Raw genomic sequence first — 19,344 nt, forward strand, 5'->3', positions numbered from 1 at the left:
GATTTTAGTGCCTGATGTTGTATGTGCGCCCATAAATATGTGTGTTTGTCATTTCCTCTTTCAGTGTTGCATCTTTTGGGCAATAGATGAAACACTATTATGCATCAAAATGTGATTTATCCTTCTACAGAGCTTAACGTGTAGACTGAAATAGAGGAACTTCTGATAGAAATCAATTAAATCAGCCTAAAATAATAGCAAAAATAATCCAGTTCTCAGAAAATACACAGGAAGTTCTGATAACCACACAGGAACTTACAAGTGTGTTCGTCAGAAACAGGGTGGATTTGTGTGTCTGTCTGTGAGTTTTTCATCTTGTTTGTGTCATTGTGCAAGAGACGAAGAGAAAGATGTCTGGAACCCGTACCCTCTGCTGCCATGTCACCACCGCGACCGTCTTATTTGCCGGCGTATATCTGGTAACAGCTTTATATACAAGCACATACATACACTGTATACAATGTGTGTTTACATGGTTACAATTAAGTCATTACTGCCTTCCTTTTCTAATCCACTTGTTGTAATTGTTTGCAGTAACTCATGTTAGTATAGGATTTGTTTGCAGTAATTCTAGAGACTTCCTAGAGTAAAGGACAGCACGGCCATTTTGTTGCTGTTTTTTGTTGTTTATTCACTGCATACACTTAATGAAGAAGTTTGTGCATTTACAGGAAGCAGGGGCCATTTTGAAGTCACATCACAGTCAGATTCAATATTGACTGTTCTTTTTATCACAATGTTTGTCGTACAGCACTAGCCATCTCTTTATCTGAAGCTGATATTTATTTAGCAACCAATAGATAAGATGGATAGGGAGAGATACTGAATGTACTACATGCATAGACTACCAAGAAACAATTTCACATCATGATCTGGGGAGAAAAAAAGAGTGAGAAATCAATCCAATTTGAGTAGGATACTTCAACCACATTATATAATTGTGGGCATCATCAGTTTAGGAATAAAGATGTTTACTGGAAACTCTGTCAGCCGGAGTGTTTTTAAACCTGTATAGCATATCTAGCTGGGAAAGGAGGTTGTGTCTATGTTATGTAATTTACACTTTTACAGGTTTTTCTGAATGAACCGCTGTTCTTGTGTAACTTGTTCTGTTGGTGTTGGCTCGGAGGAGAGAGACCAAACACGCCGGCTGCCAGAATACACACAAACTGAGACACACATTTACCTTTATGAATTCATTCTGTTACATTCATTTTATCTGTACCCTCTGTGTGTGTGTGTGTGTGTGTGTGTCTAGAGTGTTAATATGCTGACATTGGTGGGCATCATTCTAACGGTTTCACTGGATAAAGACACCATTTCTGTCTCCTATCACGAATCAAGGGTTACCAAAGGGCACCGTGCTTGTGAGTTCACTTCACACCACTCAGCCACTTCATTCAGATATTAAACAAGGTTCAAAAGTTACATTTCTCTTCTGGATTTCGGAATTGCATATTAAGTTTTGTCCTAAGAGTTCACATGATCAGTATCACAAATGTACTGTTTGATTAGTGACCCAGAAGACGGTATGTACCTCGGTTTTAACATCATGTTTCTGTATGATTTTCGGTATGAACAGCAGGGGGGAAAACTTTTGTTTTTTTTTTTACATTTTAGTTTACTGAACAAGCTGCTCTTTCTTAAATGCATTTAGTTAGAATTACAATTTTATTAAATTAAACGTTTTAGTGATAAAAATCGACTTCAGCTTATGCTTTGAACTATAGGGAGCTCTTTTACATTATCAGGTTACAATTAACAACTTAACCCAAACTTAAATGTAATTACCATTTATTTTTAAACATAATAATCAAAACTTAAAGGAACACTTCACTTTTTTTAAAAAAATAAATAGGCTCATTCTTCAACTCCCCTAGAGTTAAACAGTTGAATTTTTTTGTTTGTTTGTTATTTTTTTTTTTTTTTTTTTTTTACCGTTTTCGAATCCATTCAGCCGATCTCCAGGATTGGCGGTAGCACTTTTAGCATAGCGTAGCATAGATCATTGAATCTTTTTTTTCTTTGACCAAAGAGTTTCGATATTTTTCTTATTTAAAACTTGACTCTTCTGTAGTTACATTGTATGGAAAGTTGTGATTTTCTAGGCTGGTATGCCTAGGAACTATACTCTCTTTCTGGCGTAATAATCAAGGAACTTTGCTGCCGTACCATGGTTGCAGCAGGCGCAATGATATTACGCACCGCCTGAAAATCGGTTAACTTCGGTCAACATAAAAAACGTGACCACCTGCTTGCACAGGTAGACTATTTTCAGGCGCTGAGTAATATCATTGCGCCTGCTGCACCCATGGTACGGCACCAAAGTTTCTGAATGAGAGTATAGTTCGCCATATCGGCCTAGAAAAACGAAACTTTTAATTTTCCATCGGACTTAGTACGCGATGTAACCACAGAAGAGTCAAGTTTTAAATAGGAAAAATATCGAAACTCTTTGGTCATTTTTGAGCGAGATGCTAACGGTCTAATCAGATTCAATGAGTATTTAGTTTAATATTTGGCGAAATGCTCTTCTCCAGACTTAATTTCTCTAGTGAACCAACAAGCTGTGGACACTGATGACTTGCCTGAGGTAAATAAAATGCTACGTGGCATTTTATTTCCATGCTGTTTTGTTGATGCAGTTTAAACAATGATTGAGTGATTACATGTGGCCTTACTTTAAATTCGCGTTAAATCGCGTTCACTCGCGCTCCGCGCTGCCATTTGAACGGACTCCACTTGTTACACTGTACAAGTCTACAGCAGGTTAACGGATCTGACACGGCCACCGGAGCTGATCGCATCCACTCAAGTCAATGTTTGTGTTTATAGGACGTTTCTGAACCATCCCAGAAGCAGGTCTCCAATGCGTTTATACAGCGATCTGTCATGGCACAGAACACATTTTGACACAAAGACTGTCAAAATGCCATTTAGAATAACAGAATTGTAAATTGTTTCGTATATTTTCAAATTCCAATGACTAAGTGTGGTTGACCTCAGACTTTTGAATATTGTATGTTTTGTAATCCTTGTAATAAAAAAAAAGCTATTTATGAAAACAGTATCCCTTAATGCTACATTTGACCAAACATTGTTCAGTATAAGACATAAATTACGTAGTCATTTAGCACAACAACAACAACGTTAAAAATGTTTAAGATAGCTTTAAGATATTAAATTGGAAGCCATTCAATTTCTCTCTCTTTGTTTCTTTCCAGTTGACATCAGCACTAACATCCTGATGCTGGTTCTGATGTCGATTTCTGCTGTGCTGGTCTTCTTCGCTAAACGCAAGGTACTGTGTACATGTTTATTGCCACGGACAGAAAAATACAGTTTCCATCTATACTCTAAACACGAATAAATGTAAAATGTGGAAAAATAGTAATGCATTACAAAATACACTTGAATACATTAATACAGATAGAAAACATTCAATATTGCATAAGGTGATTATCAATCTAGTTACATACTAAATACTAAAATGAATAAATGTTAAAGTGTTTTGTTTTTTTTTCTCTGGAAAAATAGTAAAGAAGAACATGCATTTCCCAAGCATTATAATAATAAAAAAAAAATACATTTTGAAATTTAAAATAAATTTTTGTTATTAAAAATACAGAAAAAACAGTTTTCTATTTTAATATACTGAAAAATATAATTTATTCCTGTGATCAAAGCTGAATTTTCAGCACCATTACTCGAGTATTCAGACTCACATGATCCTCCAGATCCTCCAGAGATCATTCTAATATGCTAATTTATTATCAGTGTTGGAAACTTTTCTGCTGTTTAATATTTATTTATTTATTTATTTATTGTAACCTGTGATACTTTTATTCTTTGAATAAAACGTTAAAAAGAACAGCATTTATTTAAAATAGAAATCTTTTTGTAACAATATACAATACCGATCAAAGTTTGGGGTCAGTAATTTTTTCTTTCTTTCTTTCTTTGAAAGAAATTAATACTTTTATTCAGCAAGGATGTGTTAAATTGCTAAAAAGTGAAAGTAAAGACAAATTGATTTCTATTTTGAATAAATGCTTTTTAATTCGTCAAAGAATCCTGAAAAAAGTATCACAGGTTCCCAAAAAATATTAAGCAGCATAACTGTTTCCAACATTTATAATAAATTAGCACAGAATGATTTAAGGATCGTGTGACACTGAAGACTGCATGGAGTAATGACTGATAAAAAATTCAGCTTTGCATCACAGTATATTAAAAAAGAAAATAATTATTTTAAATTGCAATAATATTTCATAATATTTTTTTCTGTATTTATGATCAAATAAATGGAACTTTGATGAACATAAGAGACTTCTTTAAAAAAAAACATTAAAAATCTTACTGATCCCAAACTTTTGAGTGTCTTTGTGTGTGTATGAATGTTTACATTCACATTCACTTACACATTATTATACAATGATTTCTGTGTTGTTTAAATGCACACAGCAAATAACTTACTCTAATAAATACTCATACAAGAACAATAATAAATCTGTGCTACTGAACTCAAATATACATACTAAATTTGTAATAAAACGGTCTGTGTGGTGGTGATAAATAGGTTTTAAATAGGTCTGGTCTGTTTTTGTTTTATTGGATGTGTATGCATGTGCATGCGTAAGTGTGCATAAGCAGTGGTTTAGTGTGTGAGCGTGCACCTTAGATTTCAACTCTGCAGCCGACACCAATATTTACCCAGCTTCCAGAAAGAGAGCTTGTCTCAATATTTATGAAGCTGGTGAAACAAGGAATCCTAGCACTCTCTCCAAACTACACATTTCAAATATGATCAGTCTATATAGTTTTTTTTAATATATGGAGTGTGAATGATTAAATGTGTGTTAGAAAGAAAATTCAACACTTGTTTCTCTCTGTTTAAGGGCCCAATGTTTGTGCTGCCTTTTGTGCTGATGATGATGGTGGAGCTCAGTCTGAGTTTTCTGTCCATGTTTAATGGAGCCTGGGGTCTGCCAGGGACCCCCGCCTACAGAGAAATTCTGCAATCTGTAGTAAGATACATAACATAGATTTTGACACAAAACTAAACGTTGACTTCATGACAACTGCATTATTTGAACACTTTAATTGAACATAATTCTACTAAACTAATGTGTACTTGTATGTATGTCTCTAACAGAAGAGTCAGCTGAAAGTCGAAAGGTTAAGTGAGGAGGATATTGGCGAGTTCACCATGTGGTACTCTGTCTTCTTTATGCTGCACATACTGCTGAAGGTATAAAACCAACATGTGTGTATGATGTTGACTGAAAAACTGGGATTCGAAATGATATGCAAACCAGAAATTAAGTGTTAGATTGCTGAAATGTTTTTGTAAAATATTTTTAAATGTAGTTAATCATCCTATATGTAATCGTCCTATAAAAACTCCTAAAAACACACATACACCTGTATTCACACACAGTCTTGTTTTGTCTGTTAGTCTGATTTGTACAGTCTAAAGCAGAGCTTTTTTAGCTGTAGAAGAGGGAATGTAAGAGGAACTTGAGGTATGAATGTGATGTATAGAGCCAGTCATAAAGTGTGTTCTGTCCTTGAGACGGATTCGGGAAAAGGTAGAGGGAAATTAAACTGCACTCAGGATAATTTTTGCATATACGTGTGTGTTCATTTATATGTTTGGAATAATTCTGTGCGTTTGGGCTTTTATTAGTAACCCTGTGTTTTCTGTGTAGGTGTACGCTCTTCAAGTGTCAATGAAGTGTTTCTATGCTCTGAAGGCAGAAAGGATGGCTGCTGTCAGTGTTTGCAGTGGAAATTCTGTGACAGTGAGTGCATTTATAGTGGAGTTTGTTTTTAGTGTCACACGATACAGCAGTTTCAATGTTGTTGTATAACATGTACATTTACTTTTTTTTTTTGAACATATATGTGACCCAGGGCCACAAAACCAGTCATGAGGGTCAATTTTTGGAAATTGAGATTTATACAAATAAGATTTCAATTGATGTATGGTTTGTTAGGATAGGACAATATTTGGCCAAGATAAAACTATTAAAAAATCTGGAATCTGAGGGTGCAAAAAAATTCAAAATATTGAGGAAATCGCATTTGAAGTTGTCCAAATGAAGTTCTTAGCAATGCATATTACTAATCAAAAATTAAAATTTGATATATTTACGGTAGGAAATTCACAAAATATGTTCGTCTTCACTTAATATCTTAATGATTTTAGGCATAAAAGAAAAATGGATCATTTTGACCCATACAGTGTATTTTTGGCTATTGCTACAAATATACCAGTGCGACTTACGGCTGGTTTTGTTGTCCAGGGTCACATGTATTATAAACCTCAAATTCCAAGTCGCTGACCAATCAGAAGCATTTTATTGATTGTTTAACACAAATAGATCGACTATGTAGTTATTTAATAATAATGTTGTGATAAATCATTTGAATATGTGTTGTGTTTTTGACTAACAGATGAAGTTGCCTTCTTATGATGAAGCTCTCAAGATGAAAGCAGAAGACACACCCCCTACCTATAATGAGCCTTAAAATGAACATGTACTTCAGGCTTGGTTTTTTGACGCAAAATGCAAAAAACCCCTTTGGGTTTAAACCACAAATATATGCATAAATATTCACACGCATGCTACAATCAGGCACAGCTATGCTTACATGTAACATCTATGCTTTTAATAAATAAATGTAAAAAATTGATTTATGTGTTTCAGATTATTGTGTCCTTACTGGCAGGGGAAGCACGGTGAAGGAAGGCAGGAAGACAGGCAGGCAGGCATTCGGTTTAAACAGTAACGTAACCACTGTCATGTTTATCATTTGGTCACAAGCCAGAAGCTAGATCTGTTTATACGATTATGAGATAGTAACCTGAAGCTGTTTGTGTAAGAAAGATGGGAAATTGAATCCCTGTAATAACCATGTCAGTTGCTTTATGTAAGTGCATAAAATTAAAACACATAAATCTTCACATCATGCTCAATGATACATGGCAAAATATACAGTGGAGGTCAAAATTAGAGAACAACCTATAATTTTCCAAACTCACTGCATAGTCCTATTTAAAGTTATCCTAACAGGTGTAGGAGGGTAGTTTTTAGGCATATTTCATAAATTAATTATATTCTGAAGCACAGTATACAAGTCTTAAATGAGATGATTAAAAAGAACTCTCATCAAAATTAGTGAACACTTACAGATACCTCCCGGTTATTGGTGTTAATCTGGCACCTGGTGCTAATTTCCTAATTTATATGTCAAACCCTATTTAACTGGCAGCATTCCTCCAATTTTCACTGAGATTGCACGATGGTGGGGCCACTCTAAGGTGACTGTAACCCTGCGACAGCAGGTTGTCCAAATGAAGGCCACATGCAAGGATGACACTTTCAGCCATTGCAAAGGAAGTTGATCATTCCAAATTTGTGACTTCTCAGATGTTGCAAGTTTACAATGATACTATTTCAATCATGTCCCTCAAAAAGGATGAGCATCCATGTAAGACAAATGGGCGAGTAATGCGGTAAGACAGGGGTGCCCAACCCTGTTCCTGGAGATCGACCTTCCTGCAGAGTTTAGTTCCAACCCTAATCAAACACACCTGTCTGTAATTATCAAGTGCTCCTTGAGATCCTAATTAGCTGGTTCAGGTGTGTTTGGTCAGGGTTGGAGCTGAACTCTGCAGGAAAGTCGATCTCCAGGACCAGGGTTGAGCACCCCTGCGGTAAGATAATGCAGAGACTCTCAATTGGGAATTGGTTCAGCACTGCAGCTGGAATTGCTTGCCAGGTCAGTGCTGAACAGTGTAAGGATGTCAGTGAAAGGTGGAAAAGGATGTGTCATCGTTTGGGAAATCTGATCTCATGACGAAAATGTACCTGTGGGAACTTTTTCGCGCAAGACTTGAAATATGTACCGTCATGTACGTTTCATGACTCATTCAATGTAAAACGTCCAGTGAGTGGTGCTAAAAGAGTGTTTGTTTTTTTCCCGGAACATATGAGTGTAAATCCAAACTCAACCTACCCAATAGTATAAACAAAAGTGAATGTGATGTAAAAAAAAAAAAAACCCTGTTATTTTGGCTTGTTTTTCGATCCCTCATCTTTCAGCTTTTTCGTCACGAGTCATGTTTTTCATGGGATTTGTCCAAATCAATGCCGACTGAGCTACCGAGCAAGTGTGTAATGCCCGGAAAGCGAAACGTATGGAGCTGTAATCATAAATGTGTACGCAGTTTAAAGTGCTTGCTGTTTTACTGTCTCTAGTATTAGTTTCTGTTAGAAACTGCATTTATATGTCATTTTTGGTACGCACATATATATATATATATATATATCCAGTCTCCACCGGGGCCGCCCCCGTCAGTTTTGTGTTCTGTGCGTGACTCAAATGCTCCGCACCCAAATATAAAAGCTGCTGTTAATGAAGTTTTGATGAATGAACTCGCAGCTCGACTGGACTCTTGTCGTGTCAGAAAATGATAAAGTTTCATGGACGTCGCCATCTTTGATATTACCCGTAAGGAATATGGGCTTGACTCCAGTTACACCTCCATATAGACAGTATTTGAAAGTCTACTGTAAGCTGCTGTGTGAACAGGACATTACAAGATTCACACCTGTAAGTAAATGCGGTTGTCAATCCCAAAAACTGACAGTGTGAACGTAGCCTATGAGAGTGGAAGAAGAATGGACCAAGATCACACCAGCGCAGTGTGAAAAACTAGTGATGTCCTGTGGCCGCAAATGTGCTGAAGTCGTGTAAAGCAAGGGCCTCTACATTCCTACGAATTTCACAGCTGTAACAGCTGTAAACCTCCAAAATTTTAGTTGTAATAATTTTTTGTGCTACAGTGGTTGCTGTTCTTTAATTTTGATTGCTGTGTTTTCAACAAAATAAAGGTTTTTGTTGAAATGCCTTAGATATTTTGTCAAACATGTTAGTAGAACAGTGGTATAACGACAGCTGATACTCCTTCAAATTTTGAGCGATGAAGGTTAACAATATTTCAGAAAAAATTAAGTATTTACAGATTGTTCTCTAATTTTGATCTCCACTGTATAGAAAGTATTTAAAATATTTATTAATATATCTTTAAAATGTTTCATATACTTTAGTTTACACTTAATTTGGTCAAAACCTCAAGCTGTTTTTCCAGGAGACTTTAGCATGCCAGTGTGGTGCAGATGGTGCTAGAAAAAACCTTTTAATGTTCTTGTCAGAGTTACTGGCACACTTCACATGGCAGGTTAGCGATGGATGGAAACAGGAGAAACAGTATGTGTTCAGAAACCTTAATTGCTGTGTTATGCAATATATAAAACAAACACACATGCCTCATTTACATAGACAAACAGGTGACTACCGGAGAATTATTTTCGGAGTGTTCCTGGATACTTCACATGCAGTTTTAAAGGGTTGCTCACCCTAATGACATTCCAAACTCATTTGACTTTCATCTCTGGAGGGAAAAAATAATGAGTCGTTTAGCAGTGTTTTAGGTGCTTTCTTTTAAATAGTGAAAGCGGATGGTGACCAGATGCTGTCGAGCTAAAATGATAAAAAGCATACATTTTTATACAATTTGTGCAGTGCATTTAATGTCTTTTGAAGCCATACAATAGCTTCTTATGAGGAACCAGCTGAAATTTAAGTCATTCACTGACAATCTTGCTTAACAGCGGTGGTCACTATTCATTTTTATTATAGACACTCTGCGAAAATATCTCTGTTCATGTTTCATAAAAGAAAGTTAGGTTTAAAAAGACTTGACAGTAACAAAAAATAATGAATGAAATCTTTAACTACTTTGCACTTACAGGTGCAAATGTGGCCCACACCTCTAATAGAAACGCCATATCATACTCCGCATGGTCAGCTTTTATCTCCCAGACACAGACCTGCATGTGCTCACGTGGATACTTGCATTTCCCAACGGACATACTAGACACTGCATGGTGCATATAGTAGAAAAACACAGACGTACACGTACACAGTCAGAACAGAGCCGCCTGTGTTGGATCAGGAATGGAGGCTTCCCACATAATTCCTGTGCATAAATTCCTGCGTGTGTGAGATTAATTTGAGAGGAAAAGTGCCCAGAAAAGACAGATTCATCTTAATGTTTATTTGAGTTCAACCCCAAGCTAGAGACCCCTCCTAGGGCTCCAAATGAACTTGGTTTCCCTTACACAAACACATACACAGATCAAGGTGTGTTTGTCTTTCCTACCCAAACTCTAGGTTTTTCAGAGCAGGTATACCCCCCATCCCCCCTCCCCCAAAACAGCCCGTACACCTCAGGGGAGATGGATTTGAGGGCGGCGTCTCCAAACTTAAGTGTGTATCTGTGAATATGTGTGTGTTGATAACCTGCAAGTTTCTCTCTCTGTGAATCAGTCTGTCTCTGGTTGTCGAGCAGGTCATTAGGACTCACGCCGCGTTACAGTATGACATTGCTGGGGTTTGTGATGCTGCTATGCATCCTGGGAGCTCAAGCCACCGTGGATCTGAGAAATGCTGCTGCTATGGGTAAGAAAACACACTGCATCATTAACAGATCCATCAGTGTCATTCATTTATCACTGATACTAATAACCCAGTATGAATAGGATTAATGTTTTGCTGTTAAATACTGTAATGAAAGGCAAACTTCATCCCAACTCACAAAATGAGTCTATCTATCCGTTTTGTGTAGTTGTGTTCCTTGCTGAGAATGCATGGAAATGCATGTTGATTAGTGCAGGTTGACCTGCATGCTACAAAAATATGGGCTAACCCAATAGTTGGGTTAATTTTTTTTTAATTTAAAACAGCATTTTATAGTGCAATCATAACAAAGAATAGCAAAAATACAGGCCAATCAGCATAATCTTTTTTGCTGAAGCTGCTTTAAAGTGGTAGTTCACCCAAAAATGAAAATTCTGTCATTTACTTATCCTCATGTTGTTCCAAAACGATTTCTTTGAATTAATGAATTTCTTTCTTCTGCTGAACACAAAAGAAGTTGTGGAAGTCAATGGCTAATAGCAAATGTTTGGTTTCCAACATCCTTCAGAATATTTTCTTTTGTGTTCAACAGAACAAAGAAACTCATACAAGTGATAACAGAGTTTTCATTTTGGGTTGAACTGTCACTTTAAGATAATTAAGAAGCCTAAATATATGCAGACCAGCATCCAAACACAACTAAGCCAAGCTACTCATTTTGACATCTTATTTAAAATCATTATGTTTGCGTACATTTTTGTTTTACACAACAGTTTGGATGGCAGAGTTTAATATGTGACCTTTGACCTTTAAGAGCATGTCTGTGAAGCCTTAATTTTTTTTTTAATCTAGCATTTTTCTCATTTAAATTTCTGTTTAGAATTATTTTCTCCTCTTGTGCTCAAGATCATTTTCTGCATTCGAAAGCTATGCTTATAGAATCTATTATTAAATTACTAGTTTTATTTGCATAGGTATATGCATTAAAAAACACCAGAGAAACTTCAATTAACTGGGTAATTAGGGTTATGTTACAAGTGGTTGTACATAACTTGTATGTCTTCTAGGAAAATGTGTTTTTAAGGTTTCAAATGTCACTACATATGTACACAAAGAGGCCCTGTACTGCATGAGAGTGTGTGTGTGTGTGTGTGTGTGTGTGTGTGTGAATGTGAATCTGTGTTTGCATACATACCTGAGGCTGAATGTATAATCAATGGGAGTTATTATGAGAACAGCCAGCACTGTACATTTATGGAGTTACCTGCAGACTGCAGTCTGGCTTTTCACTTTTTTCCCTTCACTCCAATATGTCTAATACTGTTTAAAAGTTTGGGGTCGGAAGACTTTTTTTTTCTTCTTCTGAAAGAAATTATGACTTTCAATCAGCAAGGATGCATTAAATTAATCAAAAGTGACAGTAAAGACATGTATAATGTTACAAAATATTCCTATCTCAAATAAACACTATTCTTTTGAACATTCCATTTCATTCCGAAAAAAGTATTACAATTTCTACAAAAATATTAAGCAGCACAACTGTTTTTAACACTGATAATAATAAAAGTTACTTAAGCACCAAATTAGCTTATTAGAATGATTTCTGAAGGATCATGTGACAAAAATAACTGAATTAATAGCTGCTAAAAAAACAGCTTTGTCATCACAGGAATATATTAAATGTTAAAATATAATAAAATAGAAAACAGTTCATTTCAATTCTAATAATATTTCACAATATCACTGTTTTTACTGTATTTTTGAGCACTGGTGAGCACTTTTCTCCTCCTTATTTTACTCTTTCCAGCCGCAGGCTTGTGTAGCACCAAGCCCACTGATGTAGTGTTCATCATCGACAGCTCTCGAAGCGTCCGCCCCTCTGAATTCGAGCAGGTCAAAGTCTTCATGACCAAAGTAATTGACGGTTTGACCATTGGGCCTGATGCTACTCGTGTGGGCGTCGTAAACTACGCCAGTCGGGTGAAGAACGAGGTCTCTCTGAAGTCCCACAAAACCAAGGCAGCGCTGGTCAAAGCAGTGTCCAAGATCGAGCCACTATCCACCGGTACCATGACCGGACTCGCCATCCAGTTTGCCATGAACGTGGCCTTCACTGAAGCCGAGGGAGCGCGCAAATCCCCTGGCATCAGCAAGGTCAGAGTCCTAGAAATCCCATAAAACCACCATATTGACATCATTAACAATGTTAAGCCTCTTTGGCAACATGCATTTTCTGTTACGTAATCTGGCCCCAGCGAACATGCAGTTTTAGGTAAAATACATCAATAATAAATATTCACAGGTGGCCATTATTGTGACTGACGGCAGACCACAGGACAACATCCGTGACATTGCAGCAAGGGCGCGGGAGGCCGGCATTGAGATATTCGCCATCGGAGTGGGTCGCGTGGACATGACCACGCTCAGACAGATGGCCAGTGAGCCTCTCGAGGACCACGTGGACTACGTGGAGAGCTACAGCCTCATTGAGAAGCTCACCAAGAAGTTCCAGGAGGCCTTCTGTGGTAAGAGAAGGGGAGAGGAAGAAAGGGAGGGAATAGAGGTCTGGAGACTCACCATGGCCGCTGATATTAAAGGTGTATCCATAGGGCATGTTATCATTAATCTCACTTCCAGACGTAGATCTCCACCCTGTGCTTGATGCTCCATTGCACTTGGGTCTCTGGGGGAGGAAGTATAAAAGCATGTGTAACCACTGATGTGTTTGTAGCCACTGGTTCTCAGCTTGAGTTTTCAGATGATTTCAAACCTTAAAAGGTTGAGAACCAATGCAGTAGAAAGTCTGAATCAGAGCAACAGCCACCTGAGACAAACAACATTGAGACTAAACAAAACTTTTATTTTTCTCCAGGCCTCAGGTGTCTGGATCTCTGACATATTTCTGTGTTTTAAAGATTTGCTGTTCATTTGAGCACAGTGGATTGTTAAAACGCATCGATTTTCTTGAGTTCCCACTTCACATAGAGTAATTCTGTCCTTCCTAACCCTTCCTTCCCCCACCCGGTGTGTGTGTGTGTTACATTCATGGTAGCGGTTGTGTCGGACCTATGCGCGACAGGCGATCATGACTGTGAGCACATTTGCATCAGCACACCCGGATCTTTCAAGTGTGCCTGCAGAGAGGGATTTACGCTCCAGGGCGACGGCCGATCATGCAGCGGTGAGTATGTATAAATGTTGGGTAAGTGTCAAAGACATGAGCAAAAGACTTAATAGCCATGTGCCGTGTTTGATGTACTGTATATAAAACCTCTGCTTTAAAGATAAATCAGATTCTTAAAGGCCAAAGGATATTTTATCTTTCACAGCCTACTAACCAAACACTCTAGCAAACTAAACAAACTACTACCATGTGACTAAACAAATTAGTAATAAGTATTAGTAATAAATTCTGTCCATTGCATTACAATATTCAAAAAATAAATGCCGTTTTGGCGCTGTTTAATGTGGAGTGATATGGCTGAAGCCTCGGTTCAAGAGAATTGCCATTGCAAAGTGCAGGCGAATTGATCATCTCCTTTGGTTTAATACCAGTTTCAGCATGACATAAACATGAATAAACATCCTAAGGTATGTTAATAGAAAGAGTACAACTTCCGAAATCCGTATCCTGTCTCCCTGTCTCATGTAATCGCTCAATCAGTGATTCAGCCTCGCAAAAGACGTCAATATGACAGCTTGTAAACAGTGTTGCGTAACGTCACATTTACCTCAGAAAAACATTCGGTGACCGTAAACTGGTTAGTCAGCTAGAAAAATGAACGCTAGAGTTGAGAATTTAGCTAAATTTATGCACCACATAACATATTCATAATATTTTACTGTTCTTCAGAGTTTAATTTATAATATAATATCTCAAGCATACATGTATACATGTTAAAGGCACAATACGTACATTTTTAATTAAAATATCCAAAAACCACTAGAACAGTGTTATATATTTTGCTGACTTGTGTACTTACATTGTTACGTCATACACCCTCGGTTTTCGGTTTTATTTTTTAGAAAACATGCTAATCCCAAAGACACTTTAATATGTTATGCATTTTATTAGACAGGTAACACACAGAGTAGCATTATAACAGAACTTTTAATGTATCTAGTGTGATAAAACAGCACTGTTTTACCTCACATACGCATGGATGTAAGGAGCGGAAGCCCTCAACTATGGCATAATAAAAGCTCCGCTGCTTTTGAGTCATGTATCATGCTCGTCCCTTATTAGCATTCACTCCAGTGTCTTCGTTTCACTTCCACAACTTTCAGCCCCACCCTGCTTTACACTACAGAGACCTTAATAAGTCTTTACATACATTAGCTTATTCATAGACATGATTTTTTGCCCAGTCCTGATGGATTGCATTAGCTGTGAGGATGAAGACAGGGATGAAGACACACAAATCACAGCATCATCAAACTACGCCTTTGGTTCTTTGTTTGTTTTGAATATGTGCCCTCTATCAGCAAAAACGTACATATTTTGCCTTTAACTCTGACAGCCCTAAAAATTATTTTGTAAAACTATTTTGTTTTTCTCTCTCAACTTTTTTATTGACTCCCAGCACCCTCTTGCGGTCCCCTGGGGGTTCCTGGACCCAGTTTGTAAACTTATGAGTTACTATAAACATCCTCTGTCTCTCTCATCCCAGCTTGCAGTAACGCAGCGACAGATGTGGTCTTTGTGATCGACGGCTCAAAGAGTGTGAGACCAGAGAACTTCGAGCTGGTCAAGAAATGGATCAACCAGATCATCGACAAACTGGACGTGTCCGAGACAAACACTCATGTGGGACTGGTGCAGTATTCCAGCACTGTGAAGCAGGAGTTCCCTCTGGGACGCTACAACAACAAAAAGGCCCTGAAAGATGCAGTGAAAAAGATGGACTACATGGAGAGGGGAACCATGACTGGCCATGCCATCAGTTTCATGGTGGATAACAGTTTCAGTCCTAACCAGGGCGCCAGACCCGGGGTGGAAAAGGTCGGCATTGTCTTCACCGATGGCAGGTCACAAGACTACATCGGAGATGCTGCCAGGAAGGCCAAGGAAAATGGTTGGTAAAGAAAAACACACAGAAATGCAATGCAAACAGTGTGTTTGAGTTCTGAGTGTTTTACAGTGTGCTGTGTCTGTGCTTTAGGCTTTAAGATGTATGCTGTGGGTGTTGGCAATGCTGTTGAGGATGAGCTGAGAGAAATCGCCTCTGAACCTGTCGCTGACCATTACTTCTACACGGCTGACTTCAAAACCATGAACCAAATTGCCAAGAAGCTGCAAATCAATGTTTGTCAAGGTAAATAAAATCACAAAAAAAGATTAATATGACTTTCAAACTAGAATTTCATCAACAATTTGTTTTTACTGTCCTGTTACTTGCAGAGGAAGATCCCTGTGAATGTAATTCTGTTGTCAAGTTCCAGAAAAAAGTGGAGGAGGCACTACAGGCATTAACAAAGAAATATATCCTTTCCTGTGTTCAGGTTCAGGTTAAAAATTTACTCTACACAAATTCCAATTGTGCTTAATATCAGTATTGACTTACAGAATGCTGAGAGAAGTTTGGAGATAAAATACATTTAGAGTCAAAGTATTTGAATTAAATTTAAATGCAAGGAAATTAGGAGATGCACAATATACAATATAGTGGTACCACATTGCATAACAGCTGATTTTTATTGGGTTTACTGGATATATATCTGGCAATATTGTAATATACAATATTGGTAATTTACTGGTTATCAGCCATAAAATAGAAATAATTATTGGCTTCTCATAATGACCAAAATTTTTATGGAAGCTTGTTTTTGCCACTGAATAAAAAAGGTAATTGTGACTTTTTATCTCACACTTCTGACTTTTTTCTCACAATCTCACATCCTACAATTCTGAGAAATTTAGTAATTGCAATTCTGACTTTATGTTTTGCAATTGTGACTTTATAACTGCATGAAAAAACATGAAAAATTTTCTCTCACAAATGTGAGTGTGTATCTCACAATTGTTACTTTTTTTCTAATTGCGAGTGTATATCTCGCAGTTCTGACTTTATAACTCGCAACTGCAAGTTTATATCTCGCAATTCTGACTTTTTTCACGCAATTTTGACTTTTTTCTCAGAATTGTGATATAAACTCGCAATTGCGAGTAATAAAGTCAGAATTGTGAGATATAAACTCACAGTTCTGACTTTTTTCTCAGAATTGCATGATAGAAATTCACAATTTTAACTTTTTTTCTTGCAAATGCGAGTTTGTATCTCGCAATTCAGATTTTTTTTAATCGACCAATTCTGAGAAAAAAGTCAGATCTGTGAGTTTATATCTTGCAATTCTGATTATAACTCACAATTGCAAGTTTATATCTCAATTCTGAGAAAAAAGTCAAAATTGCGTGAAAAAAGTCAGAATTGCGAGATATAAACTTGCAATTGCGAGTTATAAAGTCAGAACTGCGAGATATACACTCGCAATTAGAAAAAAAGTAACAATTGTGAGATACACACATTTGTGAGAAAAATATTTCACGTTTTTTCATGCATTTCGAGATATAAAATTGCAATTGGTAAAAAGTAAGAATTGTGAGTTTTTATCTTGCAATTCTGACTTTCTAACTTGCTGTTGCGAGTTTATATCTCACATTTTTGAGAAAAAGTCAAAATTGCATAAAAATATTTTTTTTCTTGCAAATGCAGGTTGGTATCTCACAATTCTTACTTTTTTTTCCAATTGCTTTATTTCCAATTCTGACTTTTTTACATGCAGTTTTGACTGTTTGCTCAGAATTGTGAGATATAAACTCACAATTGTGAGTTATAAAGTCAGAATTGCAATATATAAAAATTCAATTCTGACTTCATTTTTCAGAAATTGCATGATATAAACTCACAACTTTTTTCTTGCAAATGCTGGTTTGTATCTCTCAATTCAGATTTTTTATCTACCAATTCTGAGAAAAAGTCTGATCTGTAAGTTTATATCTTGTAATTCTGACTGTAACTCGCAGTTGCCAGTTTATATCTCAGTTCTGAGAAAAAAAAAGTCAAAATTGTGTAAAAAATATAAGAATTTTGAGATATACAAAATTAAAGTAAGAATTGCCAGATACAAACTAGCATTTGTGAGAAAAAATAATTATAATTGGAGTTTATATCATGCAATTATGAGAAATCACATCAGAATTCTAAGATAAAAAGTCACAATAATATTCAGTATTCCATAAATTTTAGTATTGGTGCATCTCTAAAAAAAATATGTGAGAAAAATATTTAAAGCATCAGAATGTATAAGGCATCAGAAATGTTTAGCGCTGGTTAGGATGCTACTATTGCATTATTTCCTTGACAACAGCATCACTGGAAGCTGTGACGAAAAGGATCGCTGCCCTGGAGAACAAGATTGTTTGAGAAGTCACCAACATCTAATTCTCACACTGCCATTCCTTCCTTTTCTTGTAAAAAACACCTCCTGTGACCTCTGACCCTAATGCTTCAGTTCCTCCACTCCATTTCTATCTGCTACTCTACCTTCATCACTATTGTCCATGGGGATGGAGCACTGACTGTGATGGTGACCATGGTTTACCTGACCACGCTTGCTCTGAATTAGGTGTTGATTTTCAAACAGCCATCCCCCCTAACAAAACCCTGTGTGCGCTGAGTAAAAATCTTCCCATATGATCTGAGAAGATCTTCACATACAACCTGGACAATAAAGTCTTCCCTGTGGGGAGGTGGTGTGTACATTAAATCCAGTGAAGGTTTCATTCTGTCTTTGCTTCTCTTTATTCTACCTTCTCAAAGTCATTCTTCCAGATTTTGCCCCGAAAATATTATTTTATATGGAGTATATATATAATGGTAATTTAATATAAGATTGGACTTGAAACAAATGTGTGAATGCTTGATCATGAATGCTTTTCTCAAATAAAAGCACACACACAAAAGCAGACACAGCACACACACGTAACACAGGCAAACATTCACTGGCTCGGCAAGTGCTAAACATACCGCTTGTGATGATTCAATAAAATCCAGTTTTGTGTCTGTGTCTTTGTTTGTTGTGTCCTTGTTTTTGTGTCGAACAGCTGTGCATTAGGCTTGATTTCACTTTAATACATGGTTACATAAGAGAAGATGTTCCACGTAATTATCAGGAGCCCCAGGTACAGACGGATGTATAATGTAAGCATAAGGGTCTGTGTATATGTGTAGCAGCTGTAGTTATACAACATTAGGAGTAACGAAAGGTTGTAGACAAAGTGAATGAGGCTTTCTCTCAACAACTAAAGAACCTTCTCTATTACACTTAATCATCTTTTTCTTTATGACCCATTTTTTATGTTGGATGCAAGTAGTTGTAATGTTCATGTTGGGTAGTAAATAACCCTTATTTCATATAGCCGAGAAAGTTTTTTAACCTTATGCAATTTGTTCATGGTTTCTGAGGCTAAGAAAACTGACCTACCGTGGTTCTGGTGGACTTCACTGACCAGCAACCATGTGGTCAGTTTAATTACTTTAAAGTTGCAATAAAACGGAAGTGGTGAGAGATCTGTTCTTCTGTACTGTGATGTTCATGGATTATTGGGAAAAAATGCATTGATGAATTAAGATGCATTTAGAAAAAAGATAGGGTGAATTTTAAATTCTTGTTGAATTTAGGTTGATATGACGAGATAATACACAGATTTGTTGCTTGTCCGTGATCTACCAGCTTTCATTTCATGTATGAAGGCGTCAACTTCTAAATTGTTATGTTTTTACCTAACCCGAAACGAATCACGCCCTCAGCTTTGTCAAGATGACTCGTTTACAGTTTCGTCCATACTACAGT

The 19,344-nt window shown here is 36.8% G+C and overlaps 2 protein-coding genes across 3 annotated transcripts; both read left to right on the forward strand.

Annotated features, from left to right (window-relative positions):
- The first annotated feature begins 252 nt into the window (after window positions 1-252).
- On the forward strand, window positions 253-6,699 carry LOC127182344 (lysosomal-associated transmembrane protein 4A). The gene is made up of 7 exons (XM_051137611.1): window positions 253-419; window positions 1,259-1,367; window positions 3,225-3,301; window positions 4,899-5,027; window positions 5,156-5,251; window positions 5,712-5,804; window positions 6,460-6,699. Exons 1-7 carry the CDS (start codon window positions 351-353, stop codon window positions 6,532-6,534), a joined length of 648 nt encoding a protein of 215 aa, XP_050993568.1. The 5' UTR covers window positions 253-350; the 3' UTR covers window positions 6,535-6,699.
- A 3,635-nt stretch (window positions 6,700-10,334) lies between these two features.
- On the forward strand, window positions 10,335-18,552 carry matn1 (matrilin 1). Of its 2 annotated transcripts, XM_051137459.1 has the most exons (8): window positions 10,336-10,533; window positions 12,299-12,645; window positions 12,794-13,016; window positions 13,544-13,672; window positions 15,162-15,566; window positions 15,654-15,806; window positions 15,893-15,973; window positions 17,866-18,552. In XM_051137459.1, the coding sequence occupies exons 1-8, from the start codon at window positions 10,452-10,454 to the stop codon at window positions 17,913-17,915; spliced, it is 1,470 nt and encodes a 489-aa protein (XP_050993416.1). In that variant the 5' UTR covers window positions 10,336-10,451; the 3' UTR covers window positions 17,916-18,552. The 2 variants fall into 2 exon arrangements, with proteins under 2 accessions (XP_050993417.1, XP_050993416.1); XM_051137460.1 differs by lacking the exon at window positions 13,544-13,672 and having other exon boundaries at window positions 10,335-10,533.
- The last annotated feature ends 792 nt before the right edge of the window (window positions 18,553-19,344 follow it).

Source organism: Labeo rohita, chromosome 19 (genome assembly GCF_022985175.1).
Source record: "Labeo rohita strain BAU-BD-2019 chromosome 19, IGBB_LRoh.1.0, whole genome shotgun sequence".
Lineage (NCBI taxonomy): Eukaryota > Metazoa > Chordata > Actinopteri > Cypriniformes > Cyprinidae > Labeo > Labeo rohita.